Genomic DNA, 21,491 nt, shown 5'->3' with positions numbered 1-21,491 from the left:
GTCCTGGGATCGAGCCCCGCATAGGGCTCTCTGCTCAGCAGGGAGCCTGCTTCCCTTCCCCCTCACCCCCCACCCCCGCCTGCCTCTCTGCCTACTTGTGATCTCTGTCTGTCAAATAAACAAAATCTTAAAAAAAAAAAAAAAAAAAAGATTACTTTAGCCCAGCTCATCTTCTTGGATAGGGTTACATGAGTCTTGCGTATTGCTCTGTGGTTACAAAATAAACTTTAGATGAATTGAGAAAATGTTGCCCAGCAGAACAAGAGCATGAGAGTTGATGAAAATGATAATGGCATTACTGAATGCCTGCTATTTGCCAGGCATGGCACTATACCAGGTATTTTATGCTGTATATATATTTTATACTGTATCAGGTATTTTATATACATGCTCTCATTTTAAAAATCTTATATTATGGAAATTTTTAAACATGTAAAAGTAGAATAATACAATGAACCCCAATATACACATTGCCTGTTTTCAACAGTTACTGACTCATGGCCAGTCTTGTTTCATCTGTGCCCTTTTATTATCCCCTAGTTACAAAATATTTTGAAATAAATTCTAAGATTTGAGTATACCCTAAATGGTAAGGACACTTTAAACCCAATCACAATACCATTATTACACGTAAAAAATTTAATAGTTCCTTAATATCATCAAGTGTCCATTCAGTATTCACATTTCTAATTGTCTCGCTGATCATTTTTTTGTAGGTCAAATCAGAATTACAATAAGGTAGATATATACTAATTGGAGGGAGAATATATCTCTTAAGTATCTTTTATAGTTTCTACTTTTGTCTCAATTTTTTTTCCCTTGCAATTTATTGTTGAAGAGCCCTGGTTCTTTGCCCCGTAGAATTTCCCACATTCTGGATTTTCTGATTGATTCCTGAAGGTGTAATTTAATGTGTTCCTCTCTTCACTGTATTGTCTATAAATGATTAGTTAGATTCAGAAATTTGATCAAGTTCAGATTTGTTTGTTATTTTGGCTTTTTATTTGTTTGTAAGAATAGGTACTGCCATTAGGAAGCATGTAATTTATGGTTGTCTCTTTTCTGCAGCATTGGTAGCTGTTAATGATCATTACATAGATTCATTGATTCATTTGCACCACCTCATTTAATCTTTATAATACCTCTTTAAGACAAATATTACTTTGTAGGTGAGAAAATGGAAGTTCAGAAAGGTAAAGTGGCTTTCCCAGGATCACACAGCTAGTGAGTCACAGAGCTCAGATTCTCTCTCCTGTGTATTTGACTTCAAGGCCTGTGTCATGGATTTTAGGCCTGAAAGTACAATTCGAGTAGCAATACCTAGTAGACACAATGCAATCTTTAAATAAGCTGTGGAATTGCCCACTTTTTAATGCCTAAATATTTTGAAATTAGATTGTTTAAGCAGTGGTAAAGCATTTTTGTGAGGAAGTTATATGACTTATATTCAGGTAGTTCAGCGATTTTTAAATTTTACCTAATATGTAAATTTAAGTGGTGTCTTCTCTTAATATGTAAACTTGTGTATATAGTGTGTATTTTAGTTGTCATATAGATACCAGATAGAACCTTCCTGCCCTTCTTGATCTCATGAAGATCAAGAGATCTCGAAATCTCTTGAACCTCCTAATCCATAGCTGTGGAAATCCAAAGCACGTTTCTTTGTTATATTACCTTAACCCTAGTTGTGAAAGTTGACATCTCAAGTCCCATAGAACACCCCCATTTGACAAAACATTTTGTGAACATGCACTTTCCTGAGATCGATAGAGGAGACAAGGAAGAAGTTACCACTGTTAAAAATCCACCACTGAAGTTTCAGTGACCCTTCAATTTATCCCAGTCCCTTTTTATCCTGCTTGTTCTCTCTCCTCTCCTCCCTTCTCTCTCCCTTTCAAGGGCAAAATAACAAATTCTTCTTTATCATGGAGAACAGACCTTAGTACAGGCTGCTACCTAGGCGCTTGGGATTTTTGTCTTTAATATTGTCAGTGTATTTTTTCCAACAAGTTCTTTCTAAAAGGAATTATGATATCAGCTGTTCATGTAATACTGATTTTTCTACCTAATTATATAATAAAGAAAGATTGTTTTTTAGAGGAGAAACAATAATAGCAATTGGTTGGATCAGATGTTCTAAGCCCCAAGGTTCAGCTGGCGATGGTTATTTAATTGTCAGTTCCTATCAGCTAATTAAAAGTTGGGGCCTTGGGACGCCTGGGTGGCTCAGTGGGTTAAGCCGCTGCCTTCGGCTCAGGTCATGATCTCAGGGTCCTGGGATCGAGTCCCACATCGGGCTCTCTGCTCAGCAAGAAGCCTGCTTCCCTCTCTCTCTCTCTCTCTGCCTTCCCCTCCGTCTACTTGTGATCTCTCTCTGTCGAATAAATAAATAAAAATCTTAAAAAAAAAAAAAAGTTGGGGCCTTTTACTATGCTTAAATAGCATAGCCTTGCTCTACTGTAAACAGGATACAGTAGAAAAGTACCATGCTTTCAAGTTAGTTCAGCTTGGATTTGCCTTTCAGCCTCATCTACTAATGAGCCAGGGGATCTTGGACAATTTTTTTTTATTTTTCAGGGCTACTTTGTAGAATTGTTAAGAAATTATACAAGATAATGTCAATAAAACTCTGGTCACCATGCCACAGGAAATGATTACTCCCTTCTATGGGTTAGTATTGGTGCAAGAATGGAAAACCAGCCCTTGGAATATAGTCATACCTTCCATGGCCATGACTTTCCACAGCCCTGGTCTATTTCCACACATTTTAAAATGCACATTGTTCACATCCTCCTTCTCCCAGAAGCATTAAGTTTTAACTGACATTTGATTGTAAAAGCCTATAAGAACCTGTATCTCTGAGATAATTTGTGTATAAAAGAAAGATGCATGGGGCGCCTGGGTGGCTCAGTGGGTTAAGAAAGATGTATGATAGCACTTAAAAACAAACAAACCACCTAGGTGTGAAGGAATTACAAGTCCAGAAGGCTCAAAATCTATAGTGGAAGGAATCATAGAGGAAGAGGAAGAAGACGAAGAAGGAAGTGAGTCTGTAAACAAGAGGAAAAAGGAAGATGACATGGAGGTGAGTAAAAGCTGGCATTCTTGGAAGGTTGGGGCATTGAAGGTTTAGAGCGTGTGGGGGTGGGAAAGGGGGGGTGACATGTTCTTTTTGTTCACCCCTAGATATTTTAGATGGTGAAGAAGTTATTGTAATAGCTATTTGGGTTAACAATAAGATATAAGGCACTTGTAGATAACTTTGACAAATTGGAACATAAAACTTAGAGTATATACCCTACACTCAAAAAAACTGCTCTCTCATCAGATTCTTTCTCACCTTAATACTTCTGTTCCTATGGTTTATCTCATGAGAAAATCTGATTTCCCACTAGTCCATGCTAAGTCCATCAGATCTTACTCATCTTTCAAAGTGTATTTCTTTGGGGAAGTTTTCTGACCTCATTTTCTATCAGTCCTTCTCCAGTATAGCACTGAGTATCTGTATGACATAACTTAGCACTTTCTGGGTTATTTGTTTAAATAAGTTTAAGTAATCTGTATACCTGATGTGGGGCTCGAACTCATGACCCTGGGATCAGGAGTTGGGTGCTCTACCAACTGAGCCAGCCAGGGGCCCTGACATAACTTAGCACTTTCTGTTTTAAAGTTGTGGCTAAGGGTGCCTGGGTGGCTCAGTGGGTTAAGCCGCTGCCTTCAGCTCAGGTCATGACTCGGGGTCCTGGGATCAAGCTCCGCATCGGGTTCTCTGATCAGCGGGGAGCCTGCTTCCCTCTCTCTCTCTCTGCTTGCCTCTCTGCCTACTTGTGATCTCTGCCTGTCAAATAAAAAATTTAATCTTTTTTAAAAAAATAAAGTTGTGGCTAAGTCATAGAATTGTTTTTCATAAACCCCATTCAGAGATACTATGGTCTCCTGTAGTCATCCCTAGGATGCAGATTCAGTGTCCTCTAATTGTGCAAGTATTGTCTCCCAACAAAATAACCTCTGTATTTTGAGCACAGGAACTAATGTTCTATATGAATTCCCCTCAGCATTTAGCTTGGGTGTGTGTGTGTAGCAAGTGTTGTGTGACTACTTGTTGAACACTTGATTTGAGGATAGTAGTGGGAAAGGATTTTTTTTCTTGAAATGGTTAGTGAGCCTGAGGAGCAGACTTTTGGGGTTGGATTATAAACACCTTACTAATGGCAAATAATGGACTCAGTGTACACCCCGGAGTCCCTTATGTTTGGAGATGCTACTATTAGCAAGGAGGAGAGGACAATTGAGTCCTGAACAATATGGGGGGTAGGGTCACTGATCCCCAACACTGTCAAAAATCCAACTATAACTTTGGGGGTGCCTGGGTGGCTCAGTTAGGTAAACATCTGACTCTTGATTTCACCTCAGGTCACAATCTTAGGGTCATGAAATTGAGCCACTGGTGAGGCCCCACACTGGTCATGAGTCTGCCTAAAATGGTTTCTGTCCTTCTCCTTCTGCCCCTCTGTGCACACCCCCACCCCACACATGTGCTTTCTCTCTGTCAAGGAAAAAAACCAAACAACTATAACTTTTGGCTCCCTAAAAACATAATCACTAATAGCCTACTGTTGACCAGAAGCCTTGCCAATAATATAAATAGTGATTAATATATAATTTGTTTATTTATATTTATAAATACTGTACTCTTATAATAAAGTAGCTAGATAAAAAGAAATGTTCTTGAGAAAATCATGAAGAGGAGAAAATAAATTTATAGTACTGTACTGTTTCCAAATCCACATATAAGTGGACCTACACAGTCCAAACCTATATTGTTTAAGCATCTACTGTACATTTTTTAAAAACAGATTTTTTCATTTAATGATGATCTTTTGTCATCTTAAGATCAATAAATGTTTGTACCTCTTTGGAATTTACAAAAATATAAACAGTGCATGATTAATTTGCCCTTCCTACACTCTGTGAGGTGAGATCTCTTCCATGATAACAGTGTAGAAACTGAGACACAGAGATACAGAGAAGAAGAGGCATTTCCAAAGTAATCAAGTAATTAATATTTAGTAGATCTGAGACTCTGATACAAACTGCTAATTACTTTTTGCCTTTTATGTGCTGGGAGCTATACTAGGTACATCACATTTATCATCCCTAGTTCTCATTTTAACTCTGCATTGTAGATATTATCACTGTTTTACAACTGAGGTACAGATTCTTGCCTATGGACACCTTATAAATGTTGGTGCTAAAACACATCCAGATCCTCTGGTTTTTAATTCCAGCTCATTTTTCCTTTGTAATTATTTTATAAGCCCAGTTATATGGAGTTTAGTAAACTCCAGCAGTTTTGTTAGGAAGGCAGACTGAAACACATGAGGCAATATGGCGTACAGCTAAAACAGTCTACCCTTGAGGAAGGACATAAACCCCAAACAACACAAACTACTTCTTGTAACTAGTAGATAAACAGATCCTGGAGATCTAATGCACAGCATAATAATTATAGGCAACAATACCATATTGTAAACTTCAAAGTTGCTAAGAGACTAGGTCTTAATTATTCTAGTACAAAAGAAACTATAATTCTGTGGTATGATAGAGGTGTTAGCGATCACTATGGTGTTGCATATCGCAGTATATAAATGTGTCAAGTCAACACAATGTACACCTTAAGCCAACACAATGTTATATGGTGATTATATCTCAGTAAAAAAAAAAATAACTAAAATGATGGAGAAAATATTAATAATGTAAATTAAACTTAACAACTACAACAACAAGAACAGTCACAGCTTCTAAAGCATGGTAGCCAGGGGCCACGTAGAGCCCATTAGTCCTTAGGGGATTTCTGCGTTTTAACTAATATGAAAAGTGGTGTTTGAAATGATCCTGAGACATACACAGGAGTTCTGTTGCATCCATTTTGCTGTGTAAAAAAAGACAAGATACACATTGGCAGTGAGGGGTGATGTCTAATACAATATGATTAAAATACTTTTGAAAAGAAGAGGGAAACTTTAACCTTTGATCCTTGAGGGAATAAACTTCAGTTGTCCAGGAGGTATTCCTTTATGCATAAATATCCTTTTTAAAAACTGCTTTATTGGAAGGTAACTCATCCAAAGTATACAATTCACTGGTTGTTAGTAGATTCATAGACTTGTGTAACCATCACAACAATCTTATTTTAGAACATATACATCAGGGGCTCCTGGGTAGCTCAGTCAGTTAAGTGGCTGCTTTCAGCTCAGGTCATCATCCCAGGGTCCTGGGACTGAGCCCTGCATCGAGCTCCCTTCTTGGTGGAGAGCCTGCTTCTCCCTCTCGCTCTGCCTGCTGCTCTGCCTACTTGTGCTCGCTCTCTCTCTGTCAAATAAATAAATCTTAAAAAAAAAAAAAAAGGACATTTACATTACTTTTTAAAAATATGCCATACCTGTTTGCAGTCACTTCCCATTTCTCCCCAACTTCAGCCCTAGGCATCCACTAATCTTTCCATCTCTGGAATTGCCTAATCTGGACATTTAATATAAATGAATATACAGTCCTGTGGCTGGTTTCTTTTACCTTAGCATAATGTTTTCAAGGTTCACCCTTATTATACCATGTATCAGTGCTTTATTCCTATTTGTGGCTGAATAAAATTCCTTTGTATGGATAGACCACATTTTTTTATCCATTCATCAGTCATTGGACATTTGGATTGTTTTCACTTTTTGTCTGTTATGAGTATTGCTTGTCCAAATATTTGTGTACAAGTTTCTGTGTGGGCATAGGTTTTTATTTTTCTTGGGTATGCACCTACCAGTGGATTGCTGGATGCTATTTCTGTGTTTAATCATTTAAGAAATAGCCAGACTATTTTCCAAAGTGCCTGTAACATTTTATATTCCCACTACCAGTGTCTTGAGTGTTCCATTTTTCTACAACTTTGTAAGCATTTGTAATATTGTCTCTCTTTTTGATTATAGCCATCCTAATGGTTATGAAGTGGTGTCTCATTGTGGTTTTGATTTACATTTTCCTGATGACTGTTAATGTTGAACATCTTTTCATGGGCTTCTTGCCCATTTCTTCTCTGGAGAAATATATATTCAGATCCTTTGCCCTTTTTTCAAGAGGGTGTTTTGTTTTTTTATTTCTGAATTATAAGAATTCTTGTATATTCTAGATAACAAGTCCCTCATTGCAAATATTTTCTAGTTTTAACTCTTTAGGTTTCTAGTTTTAGTTTCTAGTTTTAGCTCTTATATTTAGGTCTATGATCCATTTTGAGTTAATTTTTGTGTATAGTACAAGGGTAGGAGATGTAACTTCATTCTTTTGCGTGTGGATGTCCAGCTGTCCCAAGACCATTTGTTGCTAAGACCCCACTTTCCCATTTAATTATCTTGTATTCCTTTTTGGAAATTAAATGACCATAAATGCCAGAGTTTATCTCTGGACTTTCAATTCTGTTGTGCCAAAATATGTCTATTGTTATGCAAGTGCCACTGTCTACATTATTGTAGCTTCATAGCAAGTTTTGAAATCAGGAAGTGTAAGTCCTCCAGCTTTGCTCTTCTTTTTCAAGATTATAGAAATCCTATATTCTTAAGATTTTGATTTTGGCAGGCAGCTGGGTGGCTCAGTCGTTAAACATATGCCTTCGGCTCAGGTCATGATACCAAGGTCCTGGGATTGGGCCCCACATCGGGCTCCCTGCTCAGCTGGAAGCCTGCTTCTCCCTCTCCTACTCCTCCACTTGTATTCCTCTCTCAATCTCTCTCTCTCTGTCAAAAAAATAAAATCTTTAAAAAAATTTTTTTTATTTTGGTTTTTACTTTTATGTGCCAGACCATGTGCCTATTGTTTTACATATGTGAATATCTTTAGTTCATCCTTACAATAATCCTCTGAGATTTTATGTTGTACTCCTTATAGCTAAGAAAACAGGCTTGAAGAAGTTAGGTAACTTTCCCAAGGGACCCACAGTTTATTAGCTGACGATGGAGCTGGGATTTGCATTAAATCTAGTCTGACTAACACAAAAACCTGTCTTTTTATTTTTTATCTTATTTCATTTTCTTATTAACATAAAATGTATGATTTGTTTCAGGGGTACAGGTCTGTGAATCATCAGTCTTACACAATTCACAGCACTCACCATAGCACAGACCCTCCCCAGTGTCCATCACCCAGCCACCCCATCCCTCCCACCTCCTCCACTCCAGCAACCCTCAGTTTGTTTCCTGAGACTGAGAGTTTCTTAAGGTTTGTCTCCCTCTCTGGATGAAACCTATCTTTTTAAATGCTTTTCAAGTGAGGTGTTGGGAAATAGTGCAAAGCCTGTGGTTGATGCCCTTGTGTGGAGAACCATATCCTACCCACATGAACATCTCAGGATGATTGGTAGCTAGCTTTCTGCTTCTCCTATCCAACAGTTAGATCTCATTACAATGATCTGTTGTTGTTGTTGTTGTTGTTTAGTTTTCTTTTTTCAAGTTTTTATCTAAATTTCAGTTAACATACAGTGTAATATTAGTTCCAGGGGTAGAATTTAGTGACTTGTCACTTATATACAATACCCCATGCTCATCACAGGTGTCCTCCTTAATATCTTTCATCCATTTGACCCATCCCTCCAGCAACCCTGTTTGTTCTCTATAGTTAAGAGTGTTTTCTGGTTTGTCTCTCTTTTTTCCCCCCATATTCATCTGTTTTGTTTCTTACATTGTTCTGTTTTATTACCATTTGTCAGAGGAAGGGATCTAAACTAAATTAACTTTATGATCCAGCTCTCCAGAGAAAGGATATAGTATTATCACCCTAAATACAGGAGCAACTCTAATTCTATCCAGGCTTTTTTTTTTTCTTTTTACATTTTTAAGACTTGAACTCCTCTTTTAAAATTTCTTTTTGTAATATTATTATTCTTGGAAGTTCCCTTACCTTAAATTAGTCATTTGCTTATGAAGTACAGTGTACATTTAGGAGGGTCTTGCTGTCTCTGACAGTGGAATCTACTAGAAGTGGCTTATTAATGGTGTTGCACATGCATTGTTTAGTGAGACTGGGAAGACCCAAGTTTCCTGAATATCCATCCAGTGATCTTTTTCTTTCTTTCTTTTTTTAATTTTGGTAAAAAACACACAACAAAATTTACCACCTTACTCATTTTTAAGTGTACAGTTAAGTAGCGTTTGTATTGTGGTAAAACATCTCCAGAGCTTTTTCATTTCAATCTAAAACTCTGTACTCATTAAACAATTTCCCTTTCCTCCCATTCCTACCATTTTACTTTCTATGAATCCCACTACATTAGATACCTCATAGAAGTAGAATCAGTGTTTGTCTTTTTGTTACTGGTTTATTTTAGTTAACACAAGGTCTCAAGTTTCCTCTCTGTTGTAGCATGTGACAGGATTTCCTTCTTTAAGGCTAAATAATATGTAGATAGCACATTTTGTTTATCCATTCATCCATCAATAGATACTGCTTACTTCTCTTGACTGTTGTGAATAATGCTGCTCATGAACATGGGTCTGCAAATATCTCCTCAAGACCCTACTTTCACTTCTGGCTGTATACCCAGAAGTAAGATTGCTGGATCATATGATAGTTTTACTTTTAATTTTTGAGTAACTGCCATGCTGTCTTCATAGTGATTGTACCATTGTGTAATCCCACCAACAGCGCCCCAAGTGTTCCAATTTCTCCACATCTTTGCCAGTGCTTGTTATTTTGTCTTTTTTGAAAATAGCCATCCTAATGGGTATAAAGTGATATCTCATTGTGGTTTTGATTTGCATTTCCCTAATGGTTAGTGTTGTTGAGTATCTTTTCATGTACTTATTGGCCATTTGAATATCCTCTTTGGAGAAATGTCTCCTCATGTCCATTGCCCATTTTTTAATCAGGTTGTTTGATTTTTTTGTTACTGAATAGTAGGAATTCTTTATATATTCTGAATATTAACCCCTTATCATAGATATGATTTGCAGATATTTTCTCCCATTCTGTACAATGTCTTGTCACTCTGTTGATTGTGTTCTTTGATGCACAGAAGTTTTTATGTTTGATGTAGTCCATTTATCTATTTTTGCTTTTGTTGCCTTTGCTTTTGGTGTCATAGCCAAAAAATCATTGTCAAATTCAATGTCAGGAAAAGCTATATGATGCTTTTCTCTGTTTTCTTCTAGAAGTTTTACAGTTTTGGGTCTTAATCTAATTAGATCTTTAACCTATTTGAGTTAAACTTGTGTATTGTCCAGCTTCATTCTTTGCATGTGGATATCCAGTTTTTCCAACACCATTTGCTGAAAAGACTGTTCTTTCTCCGTTGAGTCATCTTGGGCCCTTGTTGTTTATTTCTGGGTTCTCTCGTGTATTCCATTGGTCTCTGTGGGTCTTTATACCAGTACCATACTGTTTTGATTACTGTAGCTTTGTAATATGTATTGAAATTAGAGAGCATGTGTCTTCCAATTTTATTCTTTTAAAAAATTGTTTTTGCTATTTGGTGTCCCTTGAGATTCTATATGAATTTTTGTTGAATTTTCCTATTTTGCAAGAATGTCATTTGGATTTTGATAAGGATTGTTATGATAAGGATCTATAGATCACTTGGGCTAGTATGGACATCCATCCAGTGATCTCTAACACAATATGTTGCTATCTCATGTTCACTTTCAGATTTTCATATTGTGGCTACTGCAGGATCCCAATTATTTATTTCAGTTATAATATTTAAAATTTTCAGTGATGCAGAAAACTATAGGGAATCATTTGTTTGTTCTTCTTGTATTTGATGAGTACATACTCTGTGCCTGTCTAGTATATATTGGGATTTAACAGATACATTTTATAATATTTGTGCCAGATTTCCTTTTTCAGATTACTGTTGCAGGAACATACCATTATCAAAACATAAGAAAAAAATGCTCTGCTAACAAATCAACATATTTTCAGTTTTCCCTTCCAGTTCTTTCCCTATGTGTACCACATTTTTCCAGTAGTAATCCTCACTTGGATGGCATGTTATACTCTTCTTCTTTCTTTTAATATTATAAGTATTTTTTTCATACTGTACTGTGCTTTTTGTAATTATCCTTTTGATATATTCTTTTTGTCAAATGGATGTAAGAGAAACTAAGTCTTGACTGACTCTATGGTTTACTAGCTTTGTGATCTTAAGAAAGTTTTCAAAGTTCACTGAAATTAATAGAAGTAAAAAGTAAACTTCTAGTTATCTAAACATGGAAATTACAACAATAACCTATATCACAAAGCTGTTTTAATGATTAAGTGAATATGAAAATGTCTGGGACCTAGTAGCACCTTAGTAAGTGCTAGTTTCCTTCCCTTTCCTTTTCCTAGGGACCTAGTTTTTGTCCTGTTCCTCCAAGGGTTGCCCTCAGAGACTCAGAACTTGCTCTTTTCCTCCAGACCAAGAAAGACCATCCATATACTTGGAGAATTGAACTGGCAAAAACAGAAAAATACTGGGATGGCTGGTTCCGAGGCTTATCCAATCTCTTCCTTAGTTGTCCTATTCCTAAATTGCTGCTCTTGGCTGGTAAGTGTGCACGTGTGTGTATTAGCTCAGGCTGCCATAACAAAATATTATAAATTGGGTGCTTAAACAACAAATTCATTTTCTCCCAGTTCTGGAGGCTGGAAGTCTGAGAGCAGGGTATCGGCACAGTCAAGTTCTGGTGGGAGCTTTCTTACTGGCTTGCAGACAACTGCCCTCTCACTGTGTCCTTACATGGCAGAAGAGAGAGTGAAAGCAAACTCTCTGGTGTTTATTCTTAAAAGGACACTAATCCTGTCATATGAAGACCCTACACATATGATACCATTTAATCTTAATTATTTCCATATCTGCAAATGTGGTCACACTGTGGAATAGGCCTTCAACATATGAATGACGGGGAGGATACAATTCAGTCCATAGCAGTGTAGGTATATCATCTTCTGAGTAGGTCCTTGTTAAAACTACTCACCACATGGGGCGCCTGGGTGCCTCAGTCAGTTAAGCATCTGCCTTCAGCTCCAATCATGATATTGGGGAGTCCTGGGATTAAACACCATAGGGAGTCTGCTTCTTCCTCTGCCTCTGCCCGTCCCCCTCCCCTATGGTCACTTGCTCACTCTCTCTCAAATAAATAAATAAAATCTGAAAAAAAAAAACACAAAAAAACAAAAAAAAAAGACGAGAAACGAAAAACCAAACTAGTCATACATGGGTAGTAACTTCCAAAATCAAGTACCATGCTCACTCATTTGTATTCCTCTCCTCTCCACACCAAATCCCTAAACCTAACTAAGCACAAGCATCCATCTGGAGTAACTTAATTCTGGCCTGCCATTAATCCCTGGTTAAGTGTAAGTTCTCCAGAGTGGCATAAAGATATTCTGAGTATAATGGAAATTTTAAAAAGTAAAACCCTATTTTCAGAAATCAGTTTAAATGATCAAAAAGATTGCAGGGGACTCTCATTCTGGAAAGTTTCATGTGGTGAGTATATACCCTCAAGGAGTTAGGATTGGGATTAATGTGAATTGAGAATGTCATCATGTTTACAACTTTGTAACAATTTTTACTTCATACTTGAACAGCAAAACCTGTTTCATACAACCTTTTCTAGTAAACTACTTCTGGATTCTCCTGTTTTATTCTAGGTGTTGATAGATTGGATAAGGATCTGACTATTGGCCAAATGCAAGGTAAGTAATCAAGAAATTATGTCCTGGGACACCTGGGTGGCTCAGTGGGTTAGGGCCTCTGCCTTCGGCTCAGGTCATGATCCCAGGGTCCTGGGATCGAGCCCCGCATCGGGCTCTCTGCTCGGCAGGGAGCCTGCTTCCTCCTCTCTTTCTCTGCCTGCCTCTCTGCCTACTTGTGATCTCTGTCTGTCTAATAAATAAATAAAATCTTAAAAAAAAAAATTATGTCCAGGGATGCCTGGGTGGCTCAGTCAATTAAGCGTCCCACTTGTGATTTCGGTTCAGTTCGTGATCTCAGGGTCGTGAGGTTGAGCTCTGTGTTGGGCTCCATGCTTAGTGGGGAATCAGCTTGGGCTTCTCTGTCTCTCTGCTCTTCCTCCTACTCACGCTTATGTGTGCACATGCGTACTCTCTCTGTCTCTCAAGTAAGTAAATAAATCTTAAAAAAAAAAAAAAAAGAAAGAAAGAAAGAAAAGAAATTACGTTCCTAGGTCCTTCTCTGAGGACAGAGTCATGTGGAAATTAATGTTCTGAGATGGTGAAGTGTAGTGGAAGGAGCATGAGCTTTAGAGTTAACCCCATACTTGATGGAATCAATATCCAGTCCTGACCCAAATATTTCCATTTCCTGAGCTTCAGTTTTTTTCCTCCATCTAAAAATGGGATTTAACTCCCATCTACATCTCAGGGTTGTAAGGACTAAAATGAGGCAATGTCTTAGCAGAGTTCATTATAAACCATAGAGTACCCTATAAATATATAATATTGTGAAGGAGATATTCTGAATACTGATCAGTATTTTTATCATTGTTGGAATTCTTAGGAAAGGGAAATGTCCAGGATGATTGGGATGCAAAAAGATGTAAACTATGTTTAGAAGACAGCATGGTGAGGTGGCAAAAGCAAAGACTCTGGGGTTGGGAGTAGTACTTCTTTCCTACTTATTTTATGACCCCAGGCAAGTTATTTGACCTGCCTTAGCTTTAGTTTTCTCAGTCTATAAAATGAGAAAGTTGATGGCAACTTCACAGGGATCGTGAATTATAATGAGTAGAAAAGTAACATATTGTGCACAGACCCAGGTGTGTTGTCCGGATGGAAGTGGAGGCTGTGGGACCAATTTTGTGGAGGCTCTTGCTTTAGTATGGATGAAAGGTGTGGTAAAGGTGAAATCAATAGGCATTGGTATCTTTTAGGTCATGGGAAGAAGAAGTGCTAACTCCAAGTCAAGGTTTCAGGCTTAAGCAGATTCTGTTCTTGACCTCCCTTTTTTTCCCCTGCTTACTCTCTCTGGGCAATCTCATGGCTTTTATTTATACCCTTATAATTCCCAAAGCTAAATGTCCAACTCATATGTCTCTCCTGAGCTCCAGACCTGGCCCATATGTAAAACCTACTGGATATCTCTACTTGGATGTTTATGGTCTCAAACTGTTCTTTGAGCTGTCCTCAGGCTCTCCACAGAAAAGGGCAGGGGGGCTATACTTCTAAACAACAGTTGTTTAAAGGCTCCTGAATGACTTATTACATTCTGGACCCAGGCACTCCTACCCTATTCCTCCAACTACATAGTATCTGAAGCCTGGAGGAAGATTATGAACTGGGGCAGTGTGAGTTTTATGGCACTTATGTTGGTAATTCTAAGTTTAGACATCATCTTTCCTTACATTCAATTCAAGCAAACCTTTCCTAAGCAGTTTTTCTATATAAGACCTATGCTTGATGCTAGACAGGCAGAATAGATATGGCCCCTGAGACTACCTGAAAGCAGTTGAGCTGGACTGGAATAGCATTTGAAACCATTGTTGGTCACCAGCCTTGGAATCAAACAGTCCTGGCTTTGAGTCACTGTTACTAGAATTGTGGCCTGAGTGAACTTCTTTAATCCTGAGTTTCTTCATCTGTAAAATAGAAATAATGCTATATCTGAATACATTTGTATGGTGTTTAAATGCGAAAATACATGTGAAGTAAGAGTCTTGACAAATGGGGGCGCCTGGGTGGCTTAGTGGGTTAAAGCCTCTGCCTTCGGCTCAGGTCATGATCCCAGGGTCCTGGGATCAAGCCCCGCATTGGGCTCTCTGCTCGGCAGGGAGCCTGCTTAGTTTCCTCTCTCTCTCTGCCTGCCTCTCTGCCTACTTGCAACCTCTGTCTATCAAATAAATAAAATCTTTAAAAAAAAAAAAGTTAAAAAAAAAAAAAAGAGTCTGACAAATGATGGCTTCATTATATCCAGGAAGTACTCATGATTCCTCATTAGATGCCCTGCCATTTCCCCAGTAAGGATTATGCCAAGACTACCTTTTCTTCCAGAGCATCCCATGAATATAGAAAGTAAATGGCTGGAGTGAGGGACATCCCATAAGACAAAGGGAAATGGCCAAATTGGCATAGATTCCAAACCACAGTCTTTCCAGCACTGTTTAAACCTGCTGAATTAGTTAATTGATTCCTAGAAACCTAGCACTCATTCATGATGCAACCTGGGTAAATAATGTAGGCTGTTTGAACCTAATGTTCTGTAAGATGAGAGGGAAGGGTTTGGAAATAAGCCCACTTCCTAGAATAATTGTGAGGATTACCCATAATCGTTATTTTATGTATACAAGGCACGTTATTAGTGTTAGTGTGTGTGCATATCTCTGATTCTTTATACCCAGTCTTCCAAAGAGAAACAAAAAATTCATCCCTAGACATCAAGCCCAGGGTGGTTGGAATTGTGTTATCAGGTCATTCATTCAATTATCCATTTAAGACTTACTAACACTTAGTCAGTGTCTAGTCCTGTGCTGGGCCCTGTTGATATTAGGCTCTGTTCTTACAGAAGTGTCACGTTTCTGGGGAGGCAAGCACCAGTGGCATAAAATACAAGCTTACAAAACAAGCAGGGCACAAGCTGCTCTGTGTTTCAATCCAAACATGTTAGCTGTAGTACATTAAGAGATAAAAGAGAGGGCACCTATGTGGTTCAGTTGGTTAAGCCACTGCCTTTGGCTCAGGTCATAATCCTGGAGTCCCGGGATTAAGTCCCACATCGGGTTCCCAACTCTGCAGAGAGTCTGCTTCTCCCTCTGACCTCCCCTCTCATGCTCTCTCTCACTCTCTCGCTCAAATAAATAAATAAAATCTTTTTAAAAAGAGAGAGAGGGAGCAGAGCGGGGACTAGGATGGAATAGGCTGGAGTCCCCGGGGCACACTACTGCAAGAGGAAGGGCATGAGCTGGGCCTCACTGAATAGAATAGTCGTAGTTCCTCTACTAATTAAATAAGCAGGGGGACGCCTGGGTGACTCAGTGGTTGAAGCCGCTGCTTTCAGCTCAGGTCATGATCCCAGGGTCCTGGGATCGAGTCCCACAATGGGCTCCTTGCTTGGCAGGGAGCCTCCTCTCTCTGCCTCTACCTGCTACTCTGCCTCCTTGTGTGCTAGCTCACTCTCTCTCTCTCTCTCTCTCTGAGAGAAATAAATAAAATCTTTTTTTTTAAGATTTTATTTATTTATTTGACAGACAGAGATCACAAGTAGGCAGAGAGGCAGGCAGAGAGAGAGGGGAGAGCAAGCTCCCTGCTGAGCAAAGAGCCTGATGTGGGGCTCGATCCCAGGACCCTGGGATCAAATAAATAAAATCTTTAAAAAAATAAATAAATAAATAAATAAGCAGCCTTGGGCAAATTACTTCACTAACCATGATATTAATTTCATCATCTCAGAAAAGAAATTCAGTATTTATCCTGTTCAATTTTATGGGGTAGATTTGAGAATCAACTTAAAAAATGGATAGAAGAATATTTTGAGAAAATTTTAAAGCACTGTGTAACTGGATTAGGAATCCTGGAATGTGATGACCCAAAGGACTTCCAGAGCATTCTGCCTTGTTTTGTAAATGGAGCCTCTTGGGTTCTGAGAGTCTGCTCTCTACTTAGGGGAAGCTGTGGGTCCCATTTCCTTTAGTCTGCTGCTTAGAGATCTTGCTTTATCTGTCATCTCTGTTTACTCTCAATAGCTATCACATTAATGGTGAGCCTACAGTGTTCTACAAGGCAGTGGGAGAAAGTGGTTAGTACTGTCTGGCATTTGGTTGAGCGTTTAAATGGTAACTTATTATTGTAATAATAAATTTCAAAATCCTTAACATAGCTTACAAAACCCTTGATGGTCCCTGCTTTCCTCTCCAGCCTCATTGTTAACTCTCAAGAGTTCTGTGCCAGACTTTTTATTTCCAGGAACAAAAACCATTTCATCCTCCTTTCCTTTGTATAGACTTTTTTTTTTTTCTGTGTGGGAAGCTTTCCTATATCTTTATTTGATTGCGAAGCCTTCTTTCCTATGTTATTCCAGTTCCATGTGCTCAGTTTTATCATAAGAACTACATGCTACATTAAAATGTTGTCTTTTGGGTTGTCTGGATGGCTTGGTGTTTTTTTTTTTTTTTAAGATTTTATTTATCTATTTGTCAGAGAGAGAGAGGGAGAGAGAGCAAGCACAAGCAGACAGAATGGCAGGCAGAGGCAGAGGGAGAAGCAGGCTTGACGAGCAAGGAGCCCGATGTGGGACTCGATCCCAGGACGCTGGGATCATGACCTGAGCTGAAGGCAGCTGCTTAACCAACTGAGCCACCCAGGCATCCCTGGATGGCTTGGTTTTTAAGTGTCTGCCTTCAGTTCAGGTCAAGATCCCAGGGTCCTGGGATCGAGCCCTGCATCAGGCTCCCTGCTTGGTGGGAAGGCTGCTTCTCTCTCTCCCACTCCCCCGCTTGTGTTCCCTCGCTTGCTATGTCTCTCTGTCAAATAAATAAATAAATAAAATCTTTTTAAAAATAAATAATAAAATAAAAAATAAATAATGAAAAATAAGAATAATAAAAAATCTTTTAAAAAATAAAAAAAATAATAAAAATAATAAATAAAATGTTGTCTTTTGTGTTCCCCTACTAGACTATAAATCCCCTGAAAACGGGAAGCTTCCTGTGTCTGGCCCAAAGTAAATGCATGCTAAATAGTTGCCAAAGTTAAAAATGAAGGGAAAATCATTTGCACAAGGTTGTAACTGCAAATATTACCATCCACCTCAAACCTTGGTAACAGGGTCCAGACTATTAAGGAGGGGAGTAGATAGGAAGGTACTGGACTCCTGAAGTGGCCTGTGAGACCACAGAGGTGGTAAGGAGAGGGCCGTTTTAGTCCCTGAGGTCACCTAGATTTGTTTCCTTTCCAGGAAAGTTCCAGATGCAGGTCCTACCCCAGTGTGGCCACGCTGTCCATGAGGATGCCCCAGACAAGGTGAGTCTGGTGCTCTGTGACTATAAAGGGACAGCTGTGGGAGTCACCTTTTGTCTCACAGAAAATAGTACAAGCCTCTGAGTCAGGCTGAGTTGCCTGCAGCAGCTACTGTGGCGCCTATTCAGCTATAACTCCACTATCTCCCCAGACCTCTTCCTGGCAGCTGCTAGGGTCTTGGGTTTCTGTGTATGGACTGAGGAACCACTGGCATCCCGTAGTTTCACCCCAGGGTGCTCTGGTTAAGATCTTAAGCTCTACCTCTCTCCTTAGCCCAAAAGCCATGTGAAAGAAGGAAAAATTGGGATAGAAACTGCTCCTGGAACTACAGTCACAATTGGAAGTTAATATGCGCTCCTATAGAATAAGATGCTTTGTAAGTGTCAGGGGATAAATAAGCCTTCACAGCATTCCTCTTGACTTCTCTGGAGCTGTATTTGGCAAGGATGGTGGGGCAGAGTCTTCTAGCCCTGCCAGGACTCAGGTCCTTTAGGTTTCAAGCTTCTCGGACTTATAAGATCCATGAGTCCACTATAGAGCATAACCTTCCAGTAGAAGCCCACAGGACCTCCAAAGCTGATCCCCATTGCTAACATCATATAGCCTGGAGTCTCTCTCCTTTTTCCAGGTAGCCGAAGCTGTTGCCACTTTCCTGATCCGGCACAGGTTTGCAGAGCCCATCGGTGGATTCCAATGGTAAGGAAGTAACAGAGGTTTAAGGAGCCCAGCAGTGCTGACCAACTCCAACAAAAAGATACTTGCAGCATTGTAAATATCTCTCCCTTACCCCTGCCTGGTTTGGGTCACCATGCCTTTCTTCTTCCTCCTCAACACAGAGCCCAGCACATGTGTTTCTATAAACCCATGGTTGGTTGTTTCTGTGTACTTTGGTCCAGTGGGTTGTTGCTGAGCTGAGATTAAATTGTGCCTGGTCCCTACTCCACCCCACTTCTTAAAGAAGTCCTCCCACTTCTTGAGGTGCCTCCTTCTCTGAAGAGGCTAGGATGGGACTCAGTCTTTTTCCAGACTCTTAGGGTTCTGTTTGCCTTCTCCTCCTCTGCTGCTGAGGAAGGCTGGGCAGGCCATGGAGACTGTGTAGAGATCCAGAGCAGGGTTTTCATCCTCAGCACTGTTGACATTTGGGGACCTGTCCTGTGTATTGTAGGATGTTTGACAGCGTCCCTAGCCTCTATGCACTAGAAACCGGTAGCACTCCCATATACACACACACAAGTTGTGACAAGAATATCTTTAGATGTTACCAAATGCTTCAAGGGAGACAAAATCACTCACAGTTGAGAAACACTAGTGTGAAGGAAAAATACCTCTCATCCTAGGAAGCTCTTCTGGGTAGGGAGACACAGTTAATTAGATTCTTTGTTGAGGAGGAGGAAGAGAGACAAGATTATCCCAAACCACACCGTCCTGGCCCCATCTTAGGGAGCTTCTGGTCTGTGCCACAGTATGCCTGACCCCCAGAGAGCCCACGAGCCTACTGAGTTATAAACCTGCTAGGTGGAAAGTCTCCTGTCTGATTTTGGTGAGAGTCCAGGGGAACTGGTTCCCTACCTCAGGAATTCAAAGAAGAAATGTTGGAGAAAAGAAATTCCTCCTGCGTTAGAGGACTCTGAATGCCAGGACCTGGGAGGTGAGGGTCACAGGGCAGAATAGGCATTGGCAATGATGACAGAAGCCTGGTACAGTGAGCCACACAAGTGATTCCCTCATGCCAAACCACCCTGCAAGCAACTAATCGTTGATGGACCCCAGAAATCAAAAAGAAAGACTGAAGTTTTTCTTGTTAGTAGTGTTTGAAGCCCCTGGACCATTTGGTCACATCACCAGTTCACAGAGAGCAGAGCCCGTGTCTAGACCTGGATAGGGCTGTGGGGAGGTTGGACAGATCTGCAAGGGCCTTGGTGGTCATGAGGGTCCTGAGCTTCCTGGAGGAGAAGGGGCGAGGAGGGGAAAGCTAGTAATGGTCACATTTGTTTTCCTCTCTCTTCCCACTCTTCACAGTGTGTTTCCTGGCTGTTAGTAACCTGCTGTCCGTCCCTCCCCAACATTGAGCTCTGTTGTAAATACATCGCACCAGAGGCCACTGTGATGCCGCTGTCTCCTCCTCACCATCCTGCCCGACCATGTGACACCGGCTCCCTATCGACGGGCTTCCCCAGATGTACAAGTCCTTTTGTGTATTCCTGCCGAAAGCATTGTTATCCAGGGCCTTTGACCAACCTCGACCTCCTTAGTCCAAGGCTCCCCAACTCCCACCCCTTCCCTGTTCAGGGGTAGCCCCTACCTATTCTCCCTGCCTTGCCTAGGGTGAAGCCTCCATCAGAACTGTCACCCTGGGCCTTTATTCCTGGTATTAGGCAGTGCACCTGGGTCCAAATGTCTCTCCAGGCTCAGGGACCTCCATTCCTTGAGATTGTTCTTGGCGTGGTCCTGCCCTACCTCATGGGATGGACCATGCACAGGGTGGTCCTTATTTTCCCCCTTTCAAATAAAATGCCAGTCAGGTACCTTTTTACCCAGTCTTACTCTTCCAGGCTTGGAAGACCCAGAGAGGCCAGGATGCCATCCTTAGAAATAGGGAGGGGTGGTGGATAGCATCACAAGAAACCAGCCTGAAAATCAGGTCCAGTCAGTCCAAGCACATGGCCTCCCATCTGGGGAGAGCCCACTGTCCCTCTCCCACATGTTTGGGCACCTGCCCTGGGCTGAGGCCAGGCTGCTCCAGGGGCCTCTTGTGCCCTCACCTGCCACAGAGCAACCCAGGTTTAATACAGCCCTTGCACAAAGCCATAGGCTAAAGCCTGTGGAGTTGTTTTTAAGAATCAAATTTAACCATTTTCATAATTGGTCCCTGGAGGTGTGCAGAGTGCCCACTTGCCTCTTCTAGACCCACAGCTTATCTTCACCATTTGTGGTTTCCATGTCATTCTTCAGAGAAACAGTACAGCCCAGCATCCTCAACCTATGCCCTCTTCCAGCTGCCTCATCACAGCCATGCGGCCTCCCCCTGCTGCCCAGGCACGCCATTTCCAAGGGCAGGAAGGGGCAGTCTCCTGCAGCCCATCTTTTCTGTGACTGTCTTAGGTGATGCGTAGCCCCTCCACCTTTCCACCCAACAACTTCCTATCCCTGTCCTGCTGCACGGTCCAGAGTCTGGGACCTACTTTGTTTCTTTGTTATTTATGACCTTGTTTAAAGAGAATAAATATCTCCCAACCTTTATTGATCTTGTCTTTCTCCATGGAGTTGTCCTTATTTTTGCTGATCTGGGAACAGGGGACAGTTTCTTAGATTTAGTCACCATAGGTCTCCAGAAACCCCTTTCCCAAACCCATCAGCATCTTGGGCTCTGCCTGCTCCTCACATCCAGAATGGTCAGCGGAATGGGCAGAGCCAGCCTCCGCTGCAGCCAGGGAGACCTGGATTCCCATCCCGTTCTTCCAGTGATGTGCTCTGTCGACTTTGGCCCAGAACAGGACAGT

At 40.5% G+C, this 21,491-nt stretch overlaps 1 protein-coding gene across 2 annotated transcripts in view; it reads left to right on the top strand.

Annotated features, from left to right (window-relative positions):
• PPME1 (protein phosphatase methylesterase 1) overlaps positions 1–20,626 on the top strand; it is a 69,906-nt gene extending 49,280 nt beyond the window's left edge. For both annotated transcript variants that reach the window (XM_047690339.1, XM_047690337.1), the window contains 6 exons: positions 2,962–3,085; positions 11,434–11,563; positions 12,673–12,717; positions 17,930–17,994; positions 18,620–18,687; positions 20,011–20,626. In XM_047690339.1, the coding sequence (XP_047546295.1) occupies positions 2,962–3,085; positions 11,434–11,563; positions 12,673–12,717; positions 17,930–17,994; positions 18,620–18,687; positions 20,011–20,029 (451 nt within the window). In that variant the 3' untranslated portion in view covers positions 20,030–20,626. The remainder of the gene's footprint in view (positions 1–2,961; positions 3,086–11,433; positions 11,564–12,672; positions 12,718–17,929; positions 17,995–18,619; positions 18,688–20,010) is intronic.
• Positions 20,627–21,491: the final 865 nt, after the last annotated feature.

Source organism: Lutra lutra, chromosome 10, assembly GCF_902655055.1.
Source record: "Lutra lutra chromosome 10, mLutLut1.2, whole genome shotgun sequence".
NCBI classification, from domain to species: Eukaryota; Metazoa; Chordata; class Mammalia; order Carnivora; family Mustelidae; genus Lutra; species Lutra lutra.
Note: the sequence above shows the minus strand (reverse complement) of the source record. Positions and strands in the feature narration are given on the sequence as shown.